Genomic DNA, 21,582 nt, shown 5'->3' on the forward strand with positions numbered 1-21,582 from the left:
CACCACCGCCGGCTAATTTTTGTATTTTTAGTAGAGACGGGGGTTTCGTCATGTTGGTCAGGCTGGTCTCGAACTCCTGTCCTTAGGTGATCCGCCCACCTCGGCCTCCCAAAGTGCTGGGATTACAGGCGTGAGCCCGACCTTGACTGATAGTTGATAAAATTATTTCGTGTCATTTCTGAACTCAGCTTGAGGTGGGAAGGGAATGGAAAGGACGCCTTCTCTCGGGCCCTTTTGCCCAGCGGCCCTTTTACAGGTCACAGATTGCACTCTCCCTGCTTCCAAGCTGGAGTTTCAGAGCTGTACGGGAGCTCAAAGGCATTTTCTCAGGGAAAGCTGATAGTTGGCCCCTCGGAGTCCACGTGCTAACCCGGCAGGCGCCGACTGACTGGGCTGCTCCAGCGCCGGAGGCGACCAGTAGGGGCCTGAGGGGCGGGGAAGGCAGAGACGTCAAAGTCGAGGCCTACCCTTCTTAAAGGCGCAGGCTAGGCCCCCCCCCCCTCGCCGCCCCCCTCCCCCCTCCCCCCTCCGCCACCGCCCCCGCGTGCTGGTTTCTCTGTTAGGACAAATAAGCAAGATGACACAAAAGTTCTAAACGCGAGGTGGATGGTGGGGCCTGGGGTACGGGGCTGCCCCGGGAAATAAAGTGTCTCCCTGACAAGCGGGATCGGGGAGGGCAGCGCTGGACTTAAGCCCGCCTGTCCCGGGGAGGCAGTGTGGGGCCCTGGGAAAAGCACCCGGCCGGTTCGAATCTCGGGCTTTTCACGTCGAGCCTCAGTTTCACTTTCTGTAAAACGGGGTAATCTATTTCTTTTTCTTTTTGAGACGGAGTTTCGCTCTTGTTGCCGAGGCTGGAGTGCAATGGCGCAGTCTCAGCTCACCGCAACCTCCGCCTTCCGGTTTAAGCGATTCTCCTGCCTCAGCCTCTCGAGTGGCTGGGATTACTGGCATGCGCCACCACGCCCGGCCAATTTTTTGTATTTTTAGTAGAGACGAGGTTTCACCATGTTGGTCAGGCTGCTCTCGAACTCCTGACCTCTGGTGATCCGCCCGCCTTGGCCTCCCAAAAGGCTGGGATTACAGGCGTGAGCCACTGCGCCCGGCCTTTTTTTCTGAGACGGAGTCTCACTCTGTTGCCCAAGTTGGAATGCAGTGGTGCGATCTTGGCTCACTGCAACCTCTGCCGGCCGGGTTCAAGTGATTCTCCTGCCTCAGCCTCCCGAGTAGCTGGGATTACAGGCGCCCGCCATCATGCCCGGCTAATTTTGTATTTTTAGTAGAGACGGGGTTTCACCATGTTGGCCAGGCTGGTCTCGAACTCCTGACTTCAAGTGATCCTCCCGCCTCGGCCTCCTAAAGTGCTGGATTACAGGCGTGAGCCACCGCGCCCGGCCTGTGGTAATCTATTTCAACAATAACCTACTGCAAAGAGTTTTGAGACTCAGAAGAAATCACGATACGACAGCAACCAACACCAAAACGTCTGTGCCCTCCCGCACTCAGTGCTCTCCCTCTCCGCGCAGTCATTCCGGGCCTTAGGCGAGGTTGTGATTTGCCCAAGGTCACGCGGAGGTGGGATCTGGCTCCCCATGGCTCTCCCGGCTCGCTCACGTCCCAGCCCGCCCGGCCCAGGCTGCAGCTCAGCTAACCCGGTGGCGCACACCCGCGCGGGGCCCTGTGGTTTACAAAGCGTTTTGCAGGTGCGGGCCTGTTCCGTAACCTGAAAAATGGGGGCGATGCTAAGGCCGGCGAGAGAAGTCGCCGCGAAGTTTTCAAGTCTCGGCGGGGAGCCCGGCAAGTAACTTCGTCGTTATTGTGTGGTCTCCCGGCGATCTCGAAGAACCCATTCTCACTGCCGCCGCCGCCACGCACCTGAGGACACCGAGGAAGGGGGCCAGTGTGTCACCCTCGCCGTCCGGAAGGCGCTGGGGCTTCCAATGCCGCGCGCGGCCGGGACGGGGCTGGTGAAAATGCGCTTAACAGCCCGGCGCGGCGGCTCACGCCTGGAATCGCAGCACTTTCGAAGACCGAGGTGGGCGGATCGCTTGAGCCCAGGAGTTCCAGACTAGCCTGGGTAACATAGGGAGACAAAAATAAAATAACAAACCACCCAGGCGTGGCGGCGCGCGCCTGTGGTCCCAGCTACTCCGGAGGCTGAGGCAGGAGGATCGCTTGAGTCCGGGAGGTCAAGGCTGCAGTGAGCCTAGATCGCGCCACTGCCCTCCAGCCTGGGTGACAGAGCGAGGCTGAAAAAGATGCTGTCTAAAAAAAGATGCTGGAAGTGCCTGCTGCTGCCAGGTTAAGCGCGACGTGGAGACCGCGAAGTTAGCCGGCAGCTCTCAGCGCTGGACAGGAATGGAACCTGCCCGCGCTGCCCCGGCAAGGGGGCGGGACCGCCGCAGGTCCCGGCGGAGACGCGAGTGGGCGGAGACGTGAGTGGGCGGAGCCGGGGACACTCCGGGCTTGCGTCTGGTCGGCCCGCGGCGGGCGGGGCCTCGCGGCGCGGTGTGGGGGCGGGGCCCCCTTGGCTGCTTTCGGCATCAGCCTCGGTGCGCGGCGAGCGCGCGCGGACCGCGCACAGGCGGCGGAGCCGGTATGGGCCCGCCTGGCCCAGGGCGCCGCGCCGCACGATCACCAGCCTAGAGCCAGGTAGGCGGCGCTGGGCCGGGGCTGGGGGCGGAGACGGAAGCCGGGGTCTCCGGGCGGCCGTGCGAGCTAGGGCAGGTGCTGGGGCCGTCGGGCTGGCGTGGTCCTCTTCACCTGGCGGCTCTGCGCGGTTCGTGGCCGGGAGTGTCGTCGAGGGTCGGGGAGACATCCTGGCCCTACGTCCATACTTCCTGCTCTCCCGGCTGCGCCCCGGGCCTGCATTTTGTGGCGTGAGGCCAGAGACTGCTCTTTCTCTCCGGGCCCCGGGTCTGGCCCGTCCGGCTGGGCGGGGAGGGCCGGGCATCCCAGCCCGCAGTCCTGAGGAGGCGACGGGCCCTTCGTGGTCACCAGATCTGTTTACACGTCACCCTCGGTGCCCGGCCGTCTCTCCACGCCCGGTAACTTACGCTCCCAGGTGCCCGCCCGGGGCGTTGGTGCTGGAGTGGGGGCTGCGGGGGCAGCACAGGTACTCTGATTTGGGGGCCACGAGGGCCAAATCCGCGCCTGCACGTAGGAGGTGCGCAGTGGACACGTGCGAGGTCGACGAGGGAACGGCCCTGGCTCCTATTGTAATCGAGCGATAGGTCTGGCACCCCAGCTTCCTTCGGAACCGCTCCTGAGTGACCTTGGGCAGGCCACCTGGTCTCCCCGAGCCTTAGTTTTCCCCGGAGGAGGGGGGTGGATGGTCCCTGCTTTAGAGGTCATTGCCAGGGTTGTTGAGGCAACAGATGTTTCGAGGGTCGGGTTAAAGTCTCACAGTGGGCCGGGTGCGGTGGCTCACGCATGTAATCCCAGCGCTTTGGGATGCTGAGGCTGGCGGATCACAAGGTCAGGAGATCGAGACCATCCTGGCCAACATGGTGAAACCCCGTCTCTACTAAAAATACAAAAATTAGCTAGGCGTGGGGGTGCGCGCCTGTAGTCCCAGCTACTTGGGAGGCTGAAGCAAGAGAATTGCTTGAACGGGGGTGGATGTTGCAGTGAGCCAAGATGGTACCACTGCACTCCAGCCTGGCAACAGTGCGGAGAGCGAGACGCCGTCTCAAAACAAAAGTCTCACAGTGGCCCAGTCTCCTTTCCTGCTATCCCTGGAGTTGTGGTCTGTTTGAGGTTTGGTTTTCAGGACTGAAGCTTCAAGATGGCTGACCAGGACCCTGCGGGCATCAGCCCCCTCCAGCAAATGGTGGCCTCAGGCACCGGGGCTGTGGTCACCTCCCTCTTCAGTAAGACCTGGGGAGGTGGGGTGGGGGCAGGTGGGGATGGGGCAGACCAGAGATTGGAGGCTGTGTGGTCCTGGGGGAGGAGTCCTAGGGGTGGGGTGCTAAAAGGAGCCTTCAGACCCACTTCCTCCCCCAGTGACACCCCTAGACGTGGTGAAGGTTCGCCTGCAGTCTCAGCGGCCCTCCATGGCCAGCGGTGAGTACCTGACCTGGAGCTAGTGAGGGGTGGTGCCTGGGCAAAAGAAAGATCTCCCAGAGGCTGGCCGTGGTTTCTTATACCTGTAATCCCAGCGCTTTGGGAGGCTGAGGCGGGCGTATCACCTGAGATCACGAGTTCAAGGCCAGCCTGGCCAACATGGTGAAATCCCCTCACTACTAAAACTACAAAAATTAGCCAGGCTTGGTGGCATGCACCTGTAGTCCCAGCTACTTGGGAGGCTGAGGCAGGAGAATCCCTTGAACCGGGAAGGTGGAGGTTGCAGTGAGCTGCGATTGTGCCACTATGCTCCAGGGTGGGCGACAGAGCGAGACTCCATCTCAAAAAACAAAATAAAAAGATCTCCCAGAGATGGGTTCCCTAGGGTGGGTGGGGGCTCTTCTGACTTGAGGGGCTGCCTTGTATTTTAGAGCTGATGCCTTCCTCCAGACTGTGGAGCCTCTCCTATACCAAATGTGAGTGCCCCAAGCCACAGGGAGCATGGGAGGGTGCAAGGGGGAGAAAGTCCTTGTCCCTGTCCCCAGGGCACCAGTGGGCTCCACAGCCATGGACTAGCATATACTCCCAGGTCCCGCCAGCCAGTCCTGCGACCTGCACCAGAACATCCACACAGGGACCTGGCCTTCACTGGCCTTCCAGGGATAGGGGCCCACTGCCTCCCTGCAAGGTTCTAGGGTCCTGTCATTATAATGCCCCCTGCCTTTCCCCAGTGCCCTCCTGTCTCCAATCCACAGGGAAGTGCCTCCTGTACTGCAATGGTGTCCTGGAGCCTCTGTACCTGTGCCCAAATGGTGCCCGCTGTGCCACCTGGTTTCAAGACCCTACCCGCTTCACCGGCACCATGGTGAGGAGCATCTGGGTCCATAGGGATTCGTCGGTGTCCATGAGGAGTTCGGTCTGGCTGGGCAGCAGACCCAGGAAAAAAGGGGTTGGGCAAGGCACACAGAGGTAGCCGGTTCAGTCAGGAAGCGCTTCCGGAGAAGGCAGTACCTCCATGGGGTGTTTGTTTTCTTTTAGAGTCTCGCTCTGTCACCCAGGCTGGAGTGCAGTGGCGTGATCTCAGCTCACTGCAACCTCTGTCTCCTGGGTTCAAGTGATTATCCTGCCTCAGCCTCCCAGGTAGCTGGGATTACAAGCGTGCACCACCACCTGCCTCTAATTTTTGTATTTTTAGTAGAGGGTTTTGCCATGTTGGCCAGGCTGGTCTCAAACTCCTGCCTCAAGTGATTTATCCGCCTTAGCCTCCCAAAGTGCTGGCTGGTATTACAGACGTGAGCCACCGTGCCTAGCCTCCATAAGGTTTTTGAAGGGTGACCAGGTGTCCGCCTGGACCCAACTGGGGTACTGCATGTGTAGAGGCAGGGAGGCTTGAGGGCTGTGGGCAGAGGCTGAGGGCGTCAGGCAAAGGCCTAGTCTGGGCCAGCCCCATCACATACCTCACTTGTGTCCCTCCTCTTCCCCTGGGCTGGTGCCTGCTTGGCCAGGATGCCTTCGTGAAGATCGTGAGGCACGAGGGCACCAGGACCCTCTGGAGCGGCCTCCCCGCCACCCTGTGAGTAGCCGGGTCCTGCACCACTCTCCTCTGGTACCTCCTGACCCCTTGCTCCCTGTTGAATGGCTAGGTGAGGCAGGCGATGCTTTAAAAGTTTGGGTCCTTTTGGGAGTCCCAGCTAACCTCTCTCCGTATCTCCAGGGTGATGACTGTGCCAGCTACCGCCATCTACTTCACTGCCTACGACCAACTGAAGGCCTTCCTATGTGGTCGAGCCCTGACCTCTGACCTCTACGCACCCATGGTGGCTGGCGCACTGGCCCGCCGTGAGCATAGTCTTGGGCCTTTGACCTCCCTCTGTCCCCACCTCTGCCCAAACCCAGTCAGTCCCAGCTCCCAGCCCCAACCTCTGCCAGCCTGGGGGTGGGGGGGTGTTCTAGGTCCCCAGACCTGGGGCAGCAGGTAGGTGATGCCATGTAAGACCTGTGACCTCACTTCTCCCCATTGTCACCCCCAATCCCTGCACAGTGGGCACCGTGACTGTGATCAGCCCCCTGGAGCTTATGCGGACAAAGCTGCAGGCTCAGCATGTGTCGTACCGGGAGCTGGGTGCCTGTGTTCGAACTGCGGTGGCTCAGGGTGGCTGGCGCTCACTGTGGCTGGGCTGGGGCCCCACTGCCCTTCGAGATGTGCCCTTCTCAGGTAGGCACCCAGGCTGCAGGGGGTGGGTGAGGGAACCCTGGGGTGATGCACAAAGGGTCTACGGCCAAGTCCCAGCTTTGTGACTAGTGACCATGAAGTTACTTAGCTTTTCTGAGCCATGGGTTTCTCATCTGTGAAGTGGGCCTAGCAGGTAGAGTATTTGCCCAGGCGGTCAGGAGATTAATTCCTACAGAGTGCCTGCTTCCGAGCCTGCATGTAGCAGACAAGACTCACAGCTGGGAGGGAGTGGTGACAGTGAAAGATGGAAGGTCTGGGGCCACTTCCTTGCCCTTCCCATCTCTAATCAGTGCATCCCCCACCCCAAGCCCTGTACTGGTTCAACTATGAGCTGGTGAAGAGCTGGCTCAATGGGCTCAGGCCGAAGGACCAGACTTCTGTGGGCATGAGCTTTGTGGCTGGTGGCATCTCAGGGACGGTGAGTGGACTGGGCTGGAGGTGAGGCCAGTGGAGGTCTCCCTGCGGGGGGCCTGAGGGTTTTTGGAGATGTCCAGAAGCAGACCCCGTGAGGCCTTTGTCCCTCCCAGCCGCAAGAGCCACCTGGGAGGTAGGGCTGGGGGTCCCAGAAGTGGAGCTGAGCCCTCTCCCCGCCTACCCCACCAGGTGGCTGCAGTGCTGACTCTGCCCTTTGATGTGGTAAAGACCCAACGCCAGGTCGCTCTGGGAGTGATGGAGGCTGTGAGAGGTGAGGGCCCACATTGCCGTGGCAGGGGACAGGTGGGGTCCTAAATGGGGTCTCACTGAGCTGGCCTCGCGTTTGCAGTGAACCCCCTGCATGTGGACTCCACCTGGCTGCTGCTGCGGAGGATCCGGGCGGAGTCGGGCACCAAGGGACTCTTTGCAGGTCAGTGTGTGGGTGTTGGGGGTGGGGGCGGGGCTGACCTGCGCCCGTGACCCCTGATCCGGGCCTCCTTTCCACTGCAGGCTTCCTTCCTCGGATCATCAAGGCTGCCCCTTCCTGTGCCATCATGATCAGCACCTATGAGTTCGGCAAAAGCTTCTTCCAGAGGCTGAACCAGGACCGGATTCTGGGCAGCTGAAAGGGGCAAGGAGGCAAGGACCCCGTCTCCTCCACGGATGCGGAGGGGGCAGGAGGAGACCCAGCCAAGTGCCTTTTCCTCAGCACTGAGGGAGGGGGCTTGTTTCCCTTCCCTCCCAGCGACAAGCTCCAGGGTAGGGCTGTCCCTCTGGGCGGCCCAGCCCGTCCTCAGACACAACTTCTTCCTGCTGCTCCACTCGTGGGGATCATCACTTTCCCACCCCGCAAGTTCAAGACCAAATCTTCCAGCTGCCCCCTTCGTGTTTCCCCGCGTTTGCTGTAGCTGGGCCTGTCTCCAGGAACCGAGAAGCCCTCAGCCTGGCGTAGTCTCCCTGACCCTTGTTAATTCCTTACGTCTAAAGATGATGAACTTCTGCCTGGTGCCTGTCCCTCTGGGGCCTGGGGTGGCTGGGAGGAAGGCTTGGGAGGGGGACCCTGGTGCTGGTTTGGCTGCCCAAGGTGGCACCTATGAAGAGGACCTCTCCAGTTTGGCGAGAGTCGGGGTGAGGACCTAGAGTGTGAGGGACTACAAGTAGACATCCTGGTGGTGAGGTCCCTTTGGGGACCCCCCCCCATTAGGGTTAGAATGGGGGGTGGTAGGGGCTGGGCGCGGTGGCTCACGCCTGTAATCCCAGCACTTTGGGAGGCCGAGGCAGGCAGATCACGAGGTCGAGATTGAGACCATCCCGGCCAACATGGTGAAACCTCGTCTCTACTAAAAATACAAAAATTAGCTGGGCATGTTGGTGGGCGCCTGTAGTCCCAGCTACTTGGGAGGCTGAGGCAGGAGAATCCCTTGAACCCGGGAAGTGGAGTTTGCAGTGAGCTAAAATAGTGCCACTGCACTCCAGCCTGGCAACAGAGCGAGACTCCCATCTCAAAAAAATAATGGGGGATGGTAACACCTCTCCTTAAGGGCGCACTTAAGCGACAGCAGAGGAGTGAGGGTTGCTTAACTGGCAGGCTCTGGCTTAACAGAGGGGTCTGCAACTTTGGACCAAAGCACCATTGCTGAGGCCAGCACAGGGCACTGGCCCTACAGGGTGTGCCTCCATCCTGCCCCTGGCGTGCTCAGCTGCCTCAGCCTCGTTTTGAGCAAGTTTTTAAAGGCTGTTGGGTCGGGGGGCATGTCTTGGGCCTGCCCTGGGCAGACCTAATATTTTGGACACAGAAGCTACCCACTCCCTGAGTGCTGGCCTGCCTCTCCCCACAGGGCACATGCTAGTGCTGCCTGACCTTGGTCTCGGGCCAGGCACTGACTCCACTTCCTTCAGACCTCAGGACAGGGCCCTTCCCCAGCCCCCGACATACAAGGCTGCCCTCAGTCCTCTGGTTTTTATTTGCCTGATCCCCCGCAGAGCTCTCTTGCTCTGGGGGCTGGGGAAGGAGTGACTCCAGGGCGTACACAGACAGATGGAGAGGCTAGAGACTGGGAGGTGGGGGTGTGGAAGCTGGGCTACCAGCTCCTGAGGGGGCAGGGGAGATGAGTGAAGGAGCGCCAAGGTCACCAGAAGAATGGAGCAGGCTTCCCCAGGGGCTCCCTGTGGCTTGGGCACCCTTGCCTCCTGGCCCAGCCTGCTTTCCTCCACAGCCCGTGCTGCCAAGGCAGAAAGCTAAGGTGAGCAGAGATCTTCCCCGAGAACCCTGGCTTGATGGATAGCGTTCTCTGGAAGGGTAGCCTGGATTGGGGGACTCTTGTTGAAGAAAGGTGGCAGGTGTCCATGGCCCCTGGCAGGTGGGGCTGGCACTGCCAATGCTGTTCCTCAGCTGGGGCTCAGTGCCGGGCTGCCCTCGGGACTGTCGCTCACCAGGCACTCGTTGGATTTGAAGCTCGCCAGGGACTTGCAGCTGGGAATGGAGGCCAGGGAGCCGCAGAGGCCCAGCATGGAGGGCGTGGGGTCCTTCCCTGGGGAGAGAGGGTGGGTGAGGCCGGGCGACCAGTCTACATGTGTGGGAGTTGGTAGAGTGGTGGGCAGTGAAGGGGCAGCCCTCAAGCCACCCCCCAGGAGACTTTGATATATTCCAGAGCATTTGCCATTTTCAGTTAAACTTTGGTTAAGCACCTGCCTGTGCCAGGCACGGTGCTGGGGACACTGTATTGTAATCGTCAGTTGATGTCTCTGTCTCCCCCTGAGGGTCATCCTCTCTCTTTGTCCATTTATTAAATACACAGTGAGCACTCGCTCTGTTCCAAGCACTGGGGATACAGAGAAAGGACAAGACACGGTCCCTGCCCTCATGGAGCTCACAGTCTGGTGGGGGAGACAGACACACAGACAATCACAAACACAGTGTGATGGGGCTACATGGCCACAGCCTGCCTTGTCTCAAAGAAGATCTAGGGTCATCCAATACAGTGTGGTTGGTTATTAAAAAAGAAAAGACCGGATATCCAGGCATAGGGAGAACTAGGATGGGAAAAACCAAGGTGAAGCCAGGGATGAGGTCAACACAAAGTGCATGCGTTGAAGTCCTGGACATTCGCTCGAAGGGAGCCACTAATTTGGCTCTGAGCTTCCTGGCAGCCAAAGAGAAGGGGGAAACAATGGTCAGGCAAGTAGTTCACAGTGTGCATGAGATAAGAGCAAATTAGTTTGAGGAGTTCCCCGAGAGTTTGTGAGCCCCCTGAGGATGTCATGACACTAAAAAGCCACTGAGCCCTCACCATATGACAACACTGATGATTATCAACATCCTCATTTTACAAAGAATGGACTCATGGAGGTAAAGTGATTGACCAGGCTCACATGGTCAGAGGAGGCACAGCCAGATTTATGCTGGGTCCTGACACCTCAAAGTAAGCTCTCAATTGCTGTGCTAAACCCTCAAGAGAGGCTGAGCGCGGTGGCTCACGCCTGTAATCCCAGCACTTTGGGAGGCTGAGGCAGGTGAATCACTTGAGGTCAGGAGTTCGAGACCAGCCTGGCGAAACTCCGTCTCTACTAAAAATACACAAATCAGCTGCGCGTCTCTACTAAAAATACACAAATTAGCCACACATGGTGGCGGGCGCTTTTAATCCCAGCTACTCGGGAAGCTGAGGCAAGGGAATCCCTTGAACCCAGGAGGCGGAGGTTGCAACGAGCTGAGATTGCGCCACTGCACTCCAGCCTGGATGACAGAGTGAGACTCCCGTCTCGGAAAAAAAAGAAAAAAAAAGACTGAGAGAATGAATGAGGGAATGGGCTAGGACCTGCCTTGAGGCCTCAGGGCCTTGCCTCAGCCCTTCCTGGAGGGGTGCTGGGTGTTGGGTTGGGGGAGCTCACCGATGGGACCCCAGGGCTCCTCGTCCCGCGTGCCCTCTCCCAGGCGCTGGGAGTCCGAGCTCAGACTGGCTTCAGCTGACAGCGGCTCCGTGCTCATGAAGCTGTGTCTGCGGCAGAGTGAGAGCTGGTGCGCCGGTAGAGGAAGCCCTTCTTCCCCAGGACGACCCGCTCTCAGGCCCAAGCCGCACCTGGCTGGGGCTTACCTCCGGTAGAGCTTGGAGTTGCTGGCGCCCTCGGCCCCATTAAGCGTTCCCAGTGAGGGCCATTGGTTGACCAGGGGTGTAGTGAGCTCCTTGGAACCCTGGGCCAGAGGGGCGTGGTCACTGGGGATCAGACCTGTCCTGGGAGGGGGAGGAGGAGTCAGGCCTGGCTGGAAGTAGGAGAAGTGAGGAAGGGAGATTCAGCAAGGGGTTGAGGGAGGGGTCAGGAATGAAATCTGAGCGGCAAAAATGGGGATACGGTGTGGGGGTCAGTGGGCCAGATCCCGGGAGGAAGTGGAGGTGGTACTGGGGTGGAGGGGTGACAGGGATTCGTGCACAAATATTGGGAGTTGGAGGGAATGGCGCAGTGTTGTAGGGGTCAGCTGAGGTGATGGGGGCGTCAGTGGAGAATAGTGTGGGAATCCCTGAAGATCGTCTTGGGGATCCTGCCGCAAGATCAGCGTGATGCAAAGGCTTAGAGGAGAAGTGTTACAGGGATCGGCAGGGGGAAGGTCGGGGGTCATGGCGGGTGATGACGGTCAGTGAGCCTGTGGTGTTGGTGACTGAGGCGATGAATGCAATCGTGTTGAAGGTTGTAGAGCAACACCGCAGGTCCTTGTGAGTGACGTGGGGTCCCTGCAGTAAGGGTGGATGGCCACTCTAGCTGAAGGGTAACTGAGGGTGAAGGGGGGGCTCTGGCTGTTGGAGGTCACTGGATCTTATGCTGGGGGCAATGTTAGAAGATCATTGTGGGCATCTCGGGGTGGGGCTGGCTGGATCAGAGGGTTGATGCTGGAGAGGTGGGTGCTAGTGTCGGGTGATGTTAGAGTCGATGGAAGTGAAGATGGGGTTCACCCGGGGCGGCCGGGGTCAGGGGTTAGGGCAGGCCGTGCGCTCACAGCTGCTCCTGCAGCTCCAGGATCACGCCTTCCAGCTCCCGTTTCTCGCGCTGGTTCTGCGCCGCCGCCTCCTCCAGCTGCAGCTGCAGCCGCCGGTTCTCCGCCTCCAGGTCCTTCAGCTGCGACTCGCGCAGACGCACCAGCTCCTCCAGGTAGCCCTGCGGGACGCCGGCTCAGCCCGGGCGGCTAGGAGGACGTCCCGGCCGCGGCCCCCGCCCCCGCCCCGCCCCGAGATGCCCGGATCCCCCGCCCCGGCCCGCCCGCCCCCCAGGCCCGCTGGCGTCGCGCACCTTCTGCGCGTAGACGATGCGGAACTTCTGCTCCATCTTGTGCCACTTGCTGTACCAGCTGTCCTCGTCGGTGACGAGCGGCAGGTACGGGTGCTCGGGCGAGTTGTCCTCGCTCGTGCTGCTCTCGGCGCTGTGCCGCTCCTCCTCGTCCGTCAGGTAGTCGTAGCTTGGGAGAGGGAGCAGTGGGCACGGCCGGTCCCGCCCCTCCCCCCGCGCGTCTGCGCTGGCCGCCGAAGGCGGTGGGACCAGGATGTCCCCAGGATGTCCCGAGGCCCCTTCCCCCGCCCCGCCGCAGTCATGGAGCCGCTCACCTCTGCGTGAACTTTAGGTACGGCGTGTAATCGATGACCACAGGGGTCTTCCCGTCCAGGACTTCCCCCTTTAGACAGAAGCTGAGGCAGACGAGCCACAGGGTTGGAGGTGGGTGTGAGGGGTTGGGGTAGGACATTTATGGGGCAAACAGCCCCCTCCACCACTGCCGTCAGGCAGACCCCACCTGAAATCGATGGCGCTCAGTCCGATCAGCATTCCAGTGAGGATGGTGGCTTCGTCCCGCAGCATGATGGCTCCAGAGTCATAGAACCGTCTGTGGGGAGGCAGAGGGCCTGACGGTGCAGCAGGCCCCTGGAGCCCCCCCGAGAGCTGCTATTGTTGGCTTACTGCCACCTCATCCTGAAGGAAGGCCAATTCTCCTTCCTGATCTGCACGCAGGCCTGGAGCCTCTCTCCCCCTTCAGCCTGGGGCTGGAACCTGTGGCCCCATCTCCTAGAATGGGTGTTCCCTGAGCCGACTCCTCTCTCTGAGCTACCCCTTCCTCATCAAGTACTGGGTTACCCAGATCCTTCATATCAAGAAGCAAGTCTTAATCATTAGTGCTTGGTATACAGTAGGTGCGCAAAAAACGTGTTGACTTGAACCTTGAAATGTGTAGACTGAGGAATCGAATGCAGCAAAAACATAAGGCTGGGTGTGGCCAATTGGAATGGGGAGGTATATGCCCCCACCACACCAGACAGCTTCAGATGCACCTGCCCACACAGGCACATTCCTCCTTGTAACCCCTTGCCCCAGGCACCCAACCTCCCCGTGAACCCTCAGTGCAGGGGTTGAACTCCCCACATAAGGACTCTGTGTCCGTGAATACCAAGTACAGAGCTGCTTTCATTGTTTGGAGAGCCAGAAGGGCTGTGTTGTAGATCATGGAGCAAGCCAACACATGAGATGGTGCGTGGCTGAGGCTCATCCAGAGGTGTGCAAGGGTGGAGTGTGCTGGGCATTGATGGCGAATAATGGGCATTAGATTTGACTTGCAAGTGATGCTGGTGGTGGTGGTAAAAGTTTCTCCTGGGGCCAGGAGCGGTGGCTCATTCCTGTAATCTCAGCACTTTGGGAGGCCGAGGCAGGAGGATCACCTGAGGTTGGGAGTTTCAGACCAGCCTGACCAACATGGAGAAACTAAAAATACAAAATTAGCTGGGCATGGTGGCGTATGCCTGTAACCCCAGCTACTCAGGAGGCCGAGGCAGGAGAATCACTTGAACCCGGGAGGCGGAGGTTGCAGTGAGCCGAGATCGCGCCATCTCACTCCAGCCTGGGCAACAACAGCGAAACTCCTTCTCAAACAAAAAAAAACAAAACAAACAAAAAAAAAGAGTTTGTCCTGGGACTGCAGGCTAGGCTGGAAGAGGGAAATTAGCTGTGCATGCTGGTGCTGGGACTTGTAGTCCAGGAACTGAAGGATGCTGCAGGAACTTAAGGATCAGCTGTGTTTGGGCAATGTAGGTGCACCCTGAGACCTGTGGTCTGAGTTGCCTGGGAAGTCTGACCTGGTGGTCCGGGTGTCACGCAGAGCCGTGGTGATGTATTCTGACATGCGCTTCTCCATCAGTGCCACCCGGATCCATGCCCGGCCCTGGAAATCACGTTCACCTTTACTTGCTGCCCCAGAGGGACTCGTGTCTAGCATCAGGTGTGGGCCCTTCTCCCCTGGGCTGCAGACGGGGCGAAAACCAAGAAACAGGCAGGCCCCCTGTGTCCCGAGCAGAGAGCAGTTGCTTGCTTCAGGCCCCTCACCTTGGCCCGGGCTGTGCTGATGTTCTCCATGTTCTCGATGCTGCTCACGCAGTTGTTGGGCACTTTGCTGCAGGCCAGCCGGATATAGTCCCAGAAGCCCCGCTGCCCATCTGAGCTGAACCAGCTCACTGGACCTGCTGGGGCACAGGCTGAGCCAGGGCAGGGAGGGGACTCAGCAAGACCAGGGAGTTTGGAGAGGGTCCATGTAGTGAGGCACTCACATGCATAAGTATAAGCAGCCTCCTCCCACAAAGATCTATGCACACACATGCACGTATGCAGTGGGCACCCCAGCATATCGCTTGCCCATGATGGGGATTGTAGGCCAAAGGCCTCTCCCTCTTCCCAGATCTGTACACAAGCTTCTGCGCATGGCCCAGAATGGGGGCCAGGGTCAATGAGGGGGTTCAGAGTCCATGGAGTGTATCAGAATGAGGTGGCTGGGAGCTAAAGGCTGGGAGTTGGGGAGGGACCTTTGGGGGAGGGACGCTGGGCCCACCTTTGAAGCGGTGGCTGAGGATCTGCTCTAAAATGGCTGCAAAATTGACAAACTCCTCTGATGAGTCATCGATGGGCTCCGCTGTGTACTTCTCCAGCAGCGTTTTCACAGAGAACCTGGGTGGCGAGGTGGGGAGATGGGGCAGTGGGGTGTCAGGCGAGGAAACAGGTGACAGAGGCAGAGACGGGGAGCAGCCGGCAGAGAAGAGGTCAGGAAGGGCATGGATGTGGTGGGGGGCAGAGGGAGCGGGGAGGCAGGCAAGACTACAGTGACCATAGAGGTACCGTGTCATGTGGAGTGAGAGGGTGGCAGATGGGGAGGAAGGGTGACAGGTGGGAGACTGATTGACAAAGTGGGTGACAGGAGAGGTGACAGCCAGAGAAAGGAAGCTTCGGGAGCAAAGGGTGAGAGGGACTGAAAAAATAGGAAGATGAGGCACCACAAGCCAGGGGCAGTCCCGGAGCCCCTTCCCCCTAGACCACCCTTCAGGGTCTGTGTGTGTGAGGCCTGGGTCAACTGGGTGTTAGAAGCCAGTGCGTGCCCCACCCTGAGCTGTCTTCTGTGATTGCTGGAACAACCTTCAGTCCCTTTTGGGGATGGGGTCACCTGTACCAGGGCATGTGAGTTGGCACTGTGCACATGGAGTGTGGGCATGCGCAGGTGGCCAGGTGGGCTCCCAGCACACAGATACCCCGTTCCCCCCTTTCCTTCCCGGCTTGGCCTCCCACACACCAGCTGCCCAGAACCAGGCAGTGCAGAGCTGGGCGGGGGTGGGGTGGGGAGATGCGGGGTATGGGCCTGACACAGACACTGGGCAGGAGGGGGCATTGGCAGCAGATCTCTGGAAGGGGCTTGGGGGCCTGGCTTCTTAGGGAGGAAGGGACCAAGGGAAGCCTGTGGGGCTGAGGGACTGAAGCCATGCAGTGCACCCTCTCCAATCCTGTCTAAGCCTCAGGCTCCCTCTGCAGTCACTACCCCTGCAATCTCCCCCTGCCATCCCTGCAGTGGAGTGGGGCAGGGATGAGGACACAGTTCCTAACATCCCATGATTTCCCTGCTGTGGGTGGCAGAGCAGGGGCGGGGTGTCCAGGGAAATGGGAGCTGCTTGGAAATGTCCTTTTCTTCTTATATTTATCAAGCCCTATAATGTGCCAAGCACAGTACTTTGCATGCATTCCCTTACCCATGCTCAGCCCTGAAATGTGGGTCCTCTTATTATCACTCTCATCCCCGTTTTACAGTTAAAGAAATTGACAGTCCAAGAGGTTGACTGATCTGTTCAGAGTCACATGGCTTGTGAGTAGTCAAGCAGGTATGTCTGATTCTGATTCTGAAGCCTCTGCTCTTTCTGCTACATCTGTGGCCTCCTGGCAGCTGTTGGATGACCAAGGCCTGGAGCAGCCCCTGCTCCATCGCCCTTTGTCCTCTACTCCGCAAGTCTCCAGCCTTGGAGCACTGACCTCTGCGGCTGTCAGGCCAATTGCACAACTGAGCCCTCGTCCCCCTTACTTTTGAACTTGGAGTTGATCTGGCCTGAGATCAGAGCCAGGTCAGTCTTGGGGTTGCACTAGAGGGAGGCAGCCTGCTGGATTCAAATCCTGTTTCCCTGTGACACTCAGGTGGCCTTGGGCTCCTCTGTGAGTCCTCTCTTGCCAAATGCAAATGGGAACAATCGTACCTGCCTCATTACATTTTGGTTGAGAGCCCAGGCAGGGTTGGAAGAAGGTAGGTGCCTAGGGCTGCTGGGCAGGGATGGTGAGGAGCGGGGTCATGGCTGGGAAGGCTGACCCTGCTGAGAGCCAGCCTGTGTTTGGGGCATTATCCCAGCTTCACTATGCGCACCCTCCTGCCAGCTTGATTTCTCCTGGTCATCTGGGTCAGACCATGATGGGGCCTGGACTGGGTTCAGCGTGGCAGCCATCTGGTATCTGCCCTCAGGGGTGCCGCAGAGGTGGTCATTGCCCCCGGGAGCCCTGTGGTGTGCTCCCTGATAGGAGATGCAGTGGCTGCTGCAGGTTACCATGGAGACAGGGAGGCCAGGGCCCAGGGGAGCCCACGGCCTGCTAAAGGGAGCTGTTCTGGGAGCTGGAGGCAAACCATGTGTCAGTGATGAGGCAGCAGGGGCCTGGGGGTTACTGAGCCTTTGTCACATCCCTGATCCCCCAAAACTCTATCCTTCCCTCCCAGCTCTAAGCCACCTTAAGCCCTTCAACTTCTCATTCTCTGGCCTATGTCAAGGAGAGTTCCCTCATTCCCCCCCATGTACTCAAGAGGCTCAGCTACCTTGGCAGGCAAGAGAAAAAAGAGGAACCTAGCAGGTAGAGAGCAGAGAGGGACAGGAAGAGTGTCATTAGGGCTCTTTCTGTGTGCCAGACACTGAGCTAGGCTCCTACATGGATGGTGCCATTTTCATTCTTTGGTGTGGCTGTGACATCTGAAATAGGGATGATGGGGCACCCAAGGCCCAGAGTGGTTAAGAGACCTCCCCAAGGTTGCGCAGCTAAAGCTGATGGAGTAAGAGCTTGAACCTAGGACCATCTGGCCCCAAGGACAGAAATCTATGTTTTACAACACACTGGCAGGGGTTGGGGGAAATGAGGGTAAAGGCAGTGCCCTGCACTGTGGGCTGGGCCATTGCTACACTCTCTCCTTCATTAACATTCCAGGCATTTCTGCAGAGGTCTGATGTGCACAGCACTGTGCTAGCCACTAGTGCTGGGAGACAGATGCAGTGTGGTTGGATGTGTGCCCAGGAACATGGAAGGAGCTATGGGAGCCAGGAGCCAGGGCATCAGGTGGGCACTAGTGGGCCTCAGGGCATCGGGTGGGCTTCAGCAGAGCTGAGGCCTATGTGGCAGGCAGGTGGGGCTGGCGAGGGAAGAGTGAGCCCTGCCCCCAGGAGCACTCTGCCCTGAGGGGGCAACACCTGATAGGCATGGGGGCCAGGGGAGGTTGCAGCTGACAGGGGATCCCAGCACCAGAGGAGAGTGCAGGTGTGGGCTGCAGGGGGAGTGGCTGAGCAGCTGGCCATGCCCTGGTTTTGGGACAGGGCAGGGCAGGGAGGGTGAGTCACTGCAGGTTGAAGTGGACAGGATCACTTCCTGGGCCCTGGAATCGCGGAGAATCTTCCCAACCCTGCAACCATTCCACCCTCAGAGACCAGTGGCCCTGCCCTCCTGATCTTCTCCCCTTGAACCTGGAACCCAGGCTCTTGGTCCTTCCCACATCTTGGTTGGTGCCCCTCACCCTTCCTTGGAGGGATTCATGGGCTCTGCCCCCATGCCCAATTGACTCTGCCCATCCCTGCTCCAGAATCTGAGCATCGGAGAACCCCACCCCAGAGAGGTCAGTTTGACATGGGTGCCAATGAGGGTATGCTTGGAGGGCATTCATCCCCCCATGGGGTCCCCTCTGTCCATCCTGCCCCATTCCCAGCAAGGGAGCCAGCCATCCCCACCCCCTTCCCCCTCACACAATGTCACTTCCTGGTTCTCACAGGAAGCTACAGTACCAGTTAAACACCCCTCACCCCCCAGGCCCAGGCCCGGGCATAGGCTTGGCTTGGCCTAGAAGGGTAGGGACCAGACTGCAGCCTCCCTCTGGGTTCTGGGCCTGGGAGGGACAGTGGAAGCATTATTCTCGACCCTTTGCTCCCCTCCCTTTTCTCCGCGGCAGCGCTCAGTCCGGGTTTCCGCAGTCCACCCCAACCCCTCTCCCTGACCACCCAGTCCCCGCCCGCTAGCGGTGCCCACCTGCACACGGTGATCAGGTTCTTACGCTCCACAGCCACGTTGCGAGAGGACGCTTTCTTGGAGGACAGCCCCAGAGCCATGGTGGTCTGGACAAAGCTCGCTTCCATCCAGAGGTGCGGCCACTGCTGCCGCCGCCCGCTGCCCCCCACCCCTTCCGGAGCCCCAAACCAGTCGCTGGATCACGGCTGGGCCCTCTGTCCGCCGGGGCCCCTCAACCCTTCCATGGCCATCCCCCTGCCTTTGCGCCCGGTGCCCGGCCCCCTCGCTCCCTCCCCAGGCGGCGATGCCAGAGCAAAACAAGGCCGGGGAGGGAGCTCTCCGAGGTGCTGAGCCGGGCCCCGTCACCCCCTCCTCCAGCCGCCTGCCCCGCTCGGCCAGTGACGTCAGGGCCCTCGGGCCCCGCCCCCCAGCAGGCCGAGGACCAATCCGCAGAGGGTGCAGGGTCTGGGGGGAGGGGAAGAGCCCGGGCCCCACGGAGGGCGGAGGGGGTCCCCAGGAGAAGCAGAGATTGGAAGGAGGGGCAGGGGGCCTGCCCTCCACCCCCACACTCTGGGCCCGAGACTTCTCGCTCCTTCTCGCCTCGCCTCGAGTCTCTGGCTCTGACCTCTCTACTCCCTTGTTTCTGACCTGTGCTCCGTGGTGTCTCTGATCTCCCCCTGCCGCCGGGGGAAAGGAGGTCCTCACCTCCGGGACCCCTGTCCCCTCCCCGCCCCCTACCCGTTCAGCCTCGGCTTTCTCGGCGAGGCAGGGGCTGCGTGCGTGCGGGGAGCGCAGGTGGCTCCCGGCTGCTAACCCAGGAGGCTAAGGAGCAGCCCTAGAGACTGCGCATCTGCGTGTCTGTGCCTGGGCTGGACCCGCCTGCACCAGCCGGGCCGAGCCAACCTCTCCTGGGGTGGAGGATGGGAATCCAGACGAAGCCTAAGGGCCCAGCGCCTGGAAACACTTGGGACAGAGAGTGGGGAGCAGACTGGCAGCGAAGGGCCTTGGGCTCTGCGGAGGTTCCCAGCAGCAGAGCAAGTGCCTACAGTGGTGCCAAGGCAACCGGAGGGGGTGGCGGCCCACCCCCTCGCACCACCCCAGAGCCAGCTGGCCTAAGGTTAACCCCTTGGCTGCCAGCATTGCCGCATCGTGCCATCAACCCTCTCTGAATGGGGTCATTGATCTCGGGCAAGGCCAGGAGTGTCCTGTAAAACTGGTTGCAGCTTCTCCCCGGGGGTGGGGGGAAATGCAGGCATAGTCTGGTTTCCCCCCGCCATTGGCCTCCTATTCCTCTCTCACATCCCTGCTCCCACCTGCTCCGTTCCTCTATTCAACCTGTTCCAGGATTTTCGGCGGTGGCGGGAGGAGGGTTCCCCTTCACCTGCTGGAATCCGCAACTCCCACATAAAGCCTTTCTTTGTTTATTAAAGGGCCTCTACCCAATTTCTCCATTTGCCCTTAGGAACATCCCTCCCAGGACTCACTCACACCTATTCTCCAACTCTGCCTACCTGCTCAATTCACCTGATGCTCTGCTAGTGGATTGCTGATGTCTCTACATTGATTCAGATTTGCACCCACATCTGAAAATGATCAGCAGGCAGGGACCCTCTGTCACCACAAGTGGAGAAGGAGATGAAAGAGCCTTGTCTGACACCCTGGAGACTGGCGAGAGATCCTGACTCCTAGCATGGGATCTCACGTTTACGCAGTCTCAGCCTCAATTCTTGGCTTCTGGGACCTCAACCTTGGTCTTTTTATTTTTTACTTTTTTTTTTTCAATTATTTTTTGTGTGTCATCCTTGCACAGTGGCCATGCTGATCTTCTCTGTATCTTTCCAGTTTTTTAGCATATTAACACATTCCAATTTTAGTATAACCTTGGTCTTTTCAGTCCCTCCTCCATCGTCTTGCTCTTGCCTCACGTGTAGAAGTCCCTCTTACCATTCTCCTGCCTCCAGATTGCCAGGGGCAGTCATGATGGGTTTTTTTTGCTCTTTCTCCAAATGAGGGCACATGATGTTCTTTTGGGGTTTATTTTATTGTTGTTGTTGTTGTTGTTGTTGTTTTTGAGACAGAGTCTCGCTCTGTCGTCCAGGCCAGAGTGCAGTGGCACAATCTCAGCTCACTACAACCTCTGCCTCTTGGGTTCAAGTGATTCTCCTGCCTCAGCCTCCCAAGTAGCTGGGATTACAGGCATGCACCACCACACCCGGTTAATTTTTGTATTTTTAGTAAAGACAGGGTTTCGCCATGTTGGTCAGGCTGGTCTCAAACTCCTGACCTCAGGTGATCCACCTGCTTTGGCCTCCCAAAGTGCTGGGATTACAGGCGTGAGCCACCACGCCCAGCCTACCTTAACCATTCTTAAGTGTACAATGGAGTAGTACTAAGTACATTCATAGTTTTGTGCAGTCATCACCACCATCCAACTTCTTAACTCTTTGTCTTGAAAAACTGAAACTATCCATTAAACAACAATTCCCCATTCCCCACTCCCCTCACCCCTGGCAACTACTATTCTACTTTCTGGTTCTATGATTTTGACTACTCTAAGTACTTCATATAAGTGGAATCATATAGTGCTTATTTTTTATGTGACTGGCTTATTTCACTTAGCATAAAGTCCTTAAAGTTCATCTATGTTGCCGGCGCAGTGGCTCACGTCTGTAATCCCAGCACTTTGGGAGGCCGAGGTGGGCGGATCACCCGAGGTAAGGAGTTCAAGACCAGCCTGGCCAAAGTGGTGAAACCCCGTCTCTACTAACAATACAAAAATTCGCCAGGCATGGTGGCACACGCTTGTAATCCCAGCTACTCGGGAGGCTGAGGCGGGAGAATCGCTTGAACCCGGAAAGCAGAGGTTGCAGTGAGCTGAGATTGCGCCATTGCACTGAAGCCTGGGCAAGAGTGAAACTCTGTCTCAAAAAAAATAAATAAATAAAAGAAAGAAAGAAAAGAAAAAAGTTCATCCATATTATAACACATTGCAGAATTTCTCTCCTTTTAAAGGCAGACTAATATTCATTTGTAGGAATGTGCAACATTTTGCTTATTGCTATGGCTTGAATGTGTCCCCCAAAGTTCATGTGTTGGAAACTTTTTTTTTCTTTTTTTTGGGGGGCGACAAAGTCTCGCTCTGTTGCCCGGGCTGGAGTGCAGTGGCATGATCTCGGCTCACTGCAGCCTCTGCCTCCCAGGTTGAAGTGATTCTTGTGCCTCAGCATCACGAGTTGGTGAGATTAGAGGCGCACACCACCATGCATGGCTAAATTTTGTATTTTTAGTAG

At 58.6% G+C, this 21,582-nt stretch overlaps 2 protein-coding genes and 1 non-coding gene across 15 annotated transcripts; 1 reads left to right on the forward strand and 2 right to left on the reverse strand.

Moving 5' to 3' along the window:
• The first annotated feature begins 2,489 nt into the window (after positions 1-2,489).
• Positions 2,490-7,709, forward strand: SLC25A39 (solute carrier family 25 member 39). 7 transcript variants are annotated; one of them, XM_030799336.1, is made up of 12 exons: positions 2,490-2,649; positions 3,770-3,869; positions 4,003-4,062; positions 4,494-4,538; positions 4,818-4,927; positions 5,568-5,635; positions 5,777-5,901; positions 6,104-6,277; positions 6,586-6,713; positions 6,899-6,980; positions 7,059-7,139; positions 7,220-7,709. In XM_030799336.1, the coding sequence occupies exons 2-12, from the start codon at positions 3,785-3,787 to the stop codon at positions 7,333-7,335; spliced, it is 1,074 nt and encodes a 357-aa protein (XP_030655196.1). In that variant the 5' UTR covers positions 2,490-2,649; positions 3,770-3,784; the 3' UTR covers positions 7,336-7,709. The 7 variants fall into 7 exon arrangements, with proteins under 7 accessions (XP_030655196.1, XP_030655197.1, XP_030655194.1 ...); XM_030799337.1 differs by having other exon boundaries at positions 6,604-6,713; XM_030799334.1 differs by having other exon boundaries at positions 2,516-2,649; positions 4,794-4,927.
• Positions 7,710-8,655: 946 nt separating this feature from the next.
• Positions 8,656-19,331, reverse strand: RUNDC3A (RUN domain containing 3A). 7 transcript variants are annotated; one of them, XM_030799344.1, is made up of 12 exons: positions 18,314-19,331; positions 14,562-14,677; positions 14,063-14,196; positions 13,816-13,901; positions 12,486-12,575; positions 12,301-12,381; positions 11,990-12,155; positions 11,700-11,857; positions 10,804-10,941; positions 10,601-10,707; positions 9,143-9,240; positions 8,656-8,931 (listed from the first exon to the last, which is right to left on the reverse strand). In XM_030799344.1, the coding sequence occupies exons 1-12, from the start codon at positions 18,418-18,420 to the stop codon at positions 8,839-8,841; spliced, it is 1,374 nt and encodes a 457-aa protein (XP_030655204.1). In that variant the 5' UTR covers positions 18,421-19,331; the 3' UTR covers positions 8,656-8,838. The 7 variants fall into 7 exon arrangements, with proteins under 7 accessions (XP_030655204.1, XP_030655203.1, XP_030655202.1 ...); XM_030799343.1 differs by having other exon boundaries at positions 14,063-14,199; XM_030799342.1 differs by having other exon boundaries at positions 14,063-14,211.
• Positions 19,332-20,056: 725 nt separating this feature from the next.
• LOC115831593 lies at positions 20,057-20,161 on the reverse strand. Its single transcript, XR_004027120.1, has one exon. It is a non-coding gene; the product is annotated as a U6 spliceosomal RNA (small nuclear RNA).
• Between the last annotated feature and the right edge of the window lie 1,421 nt (positions 20,162-21,582).

Source organism: Nomascus leucogenys, chromosome 19 (genome assembly GCF_006542625.1).
Source record: "Nomascus leucogenys isolate Asia chromosome 19, Asia_NLE_v1, whole genome shotgun sequence".
In the NCBI taxonomy this organism is placed as follows: domain Eukaryota; kingdom Metazoa; phylum Chordata; class Mammalia; order Primates; family Hylobatidae; genus Nomascus; species Nomascus leucogenys.

What these genes read in the sequence shown, in the direction of transcription:
- SLC25A39 (XM_030799334.1), top strand. Translation starts at nt 3,785, where the DNA reads ATGGCTGACCAGGACCCTGCGGGCATCAGCCCCCTCCAGCAAATGGTG. An exon ending in GCGGCCCTCCATGGCCAGCG is followed by an intron (nt 4,063 to 4,493) that starts GTGAGTACCTGA and finishes CTTGTATTTTAG; the next exon opens with AGCTGATGCCTTCCTCCAGA. An exon ending in GGCTGGCGCACTGGCCCGCC is followed by an intron (nt 5,902 to 6,103) that starts GTGAGCATAGTC and finishes ATCCCTGCACAG; the next exon opens with TGGGCACCGTGACTGTGATC.
- RUNDC3A (XM_030799342.1), bottom strand. Translation starts at nt 18,420, where the DNA reads ATGGAAGCGAGCTTTGTCCAGACCACCATGGCTCTGGGGCTGTCCTCC. An exon ending in CCTCAGCCACCGCTTCAAAG is followed by an intron (nt 14,212 to 14,561) that starts GTGGGCCCAGCG and finishes GCCCTGGCTCAG; the next exon opens with CCTGTGCCCCAGCAGGTCCA. An exon ending in GCATCGTCTACGCGCAGAAG is followed by an intron (nt 11,858 to 11,989) that starts GTGCGCGACGCC and finishes GGCGTCCCGCAG; the next exon opens with GGCTACCTGGAGGAGCTGGT.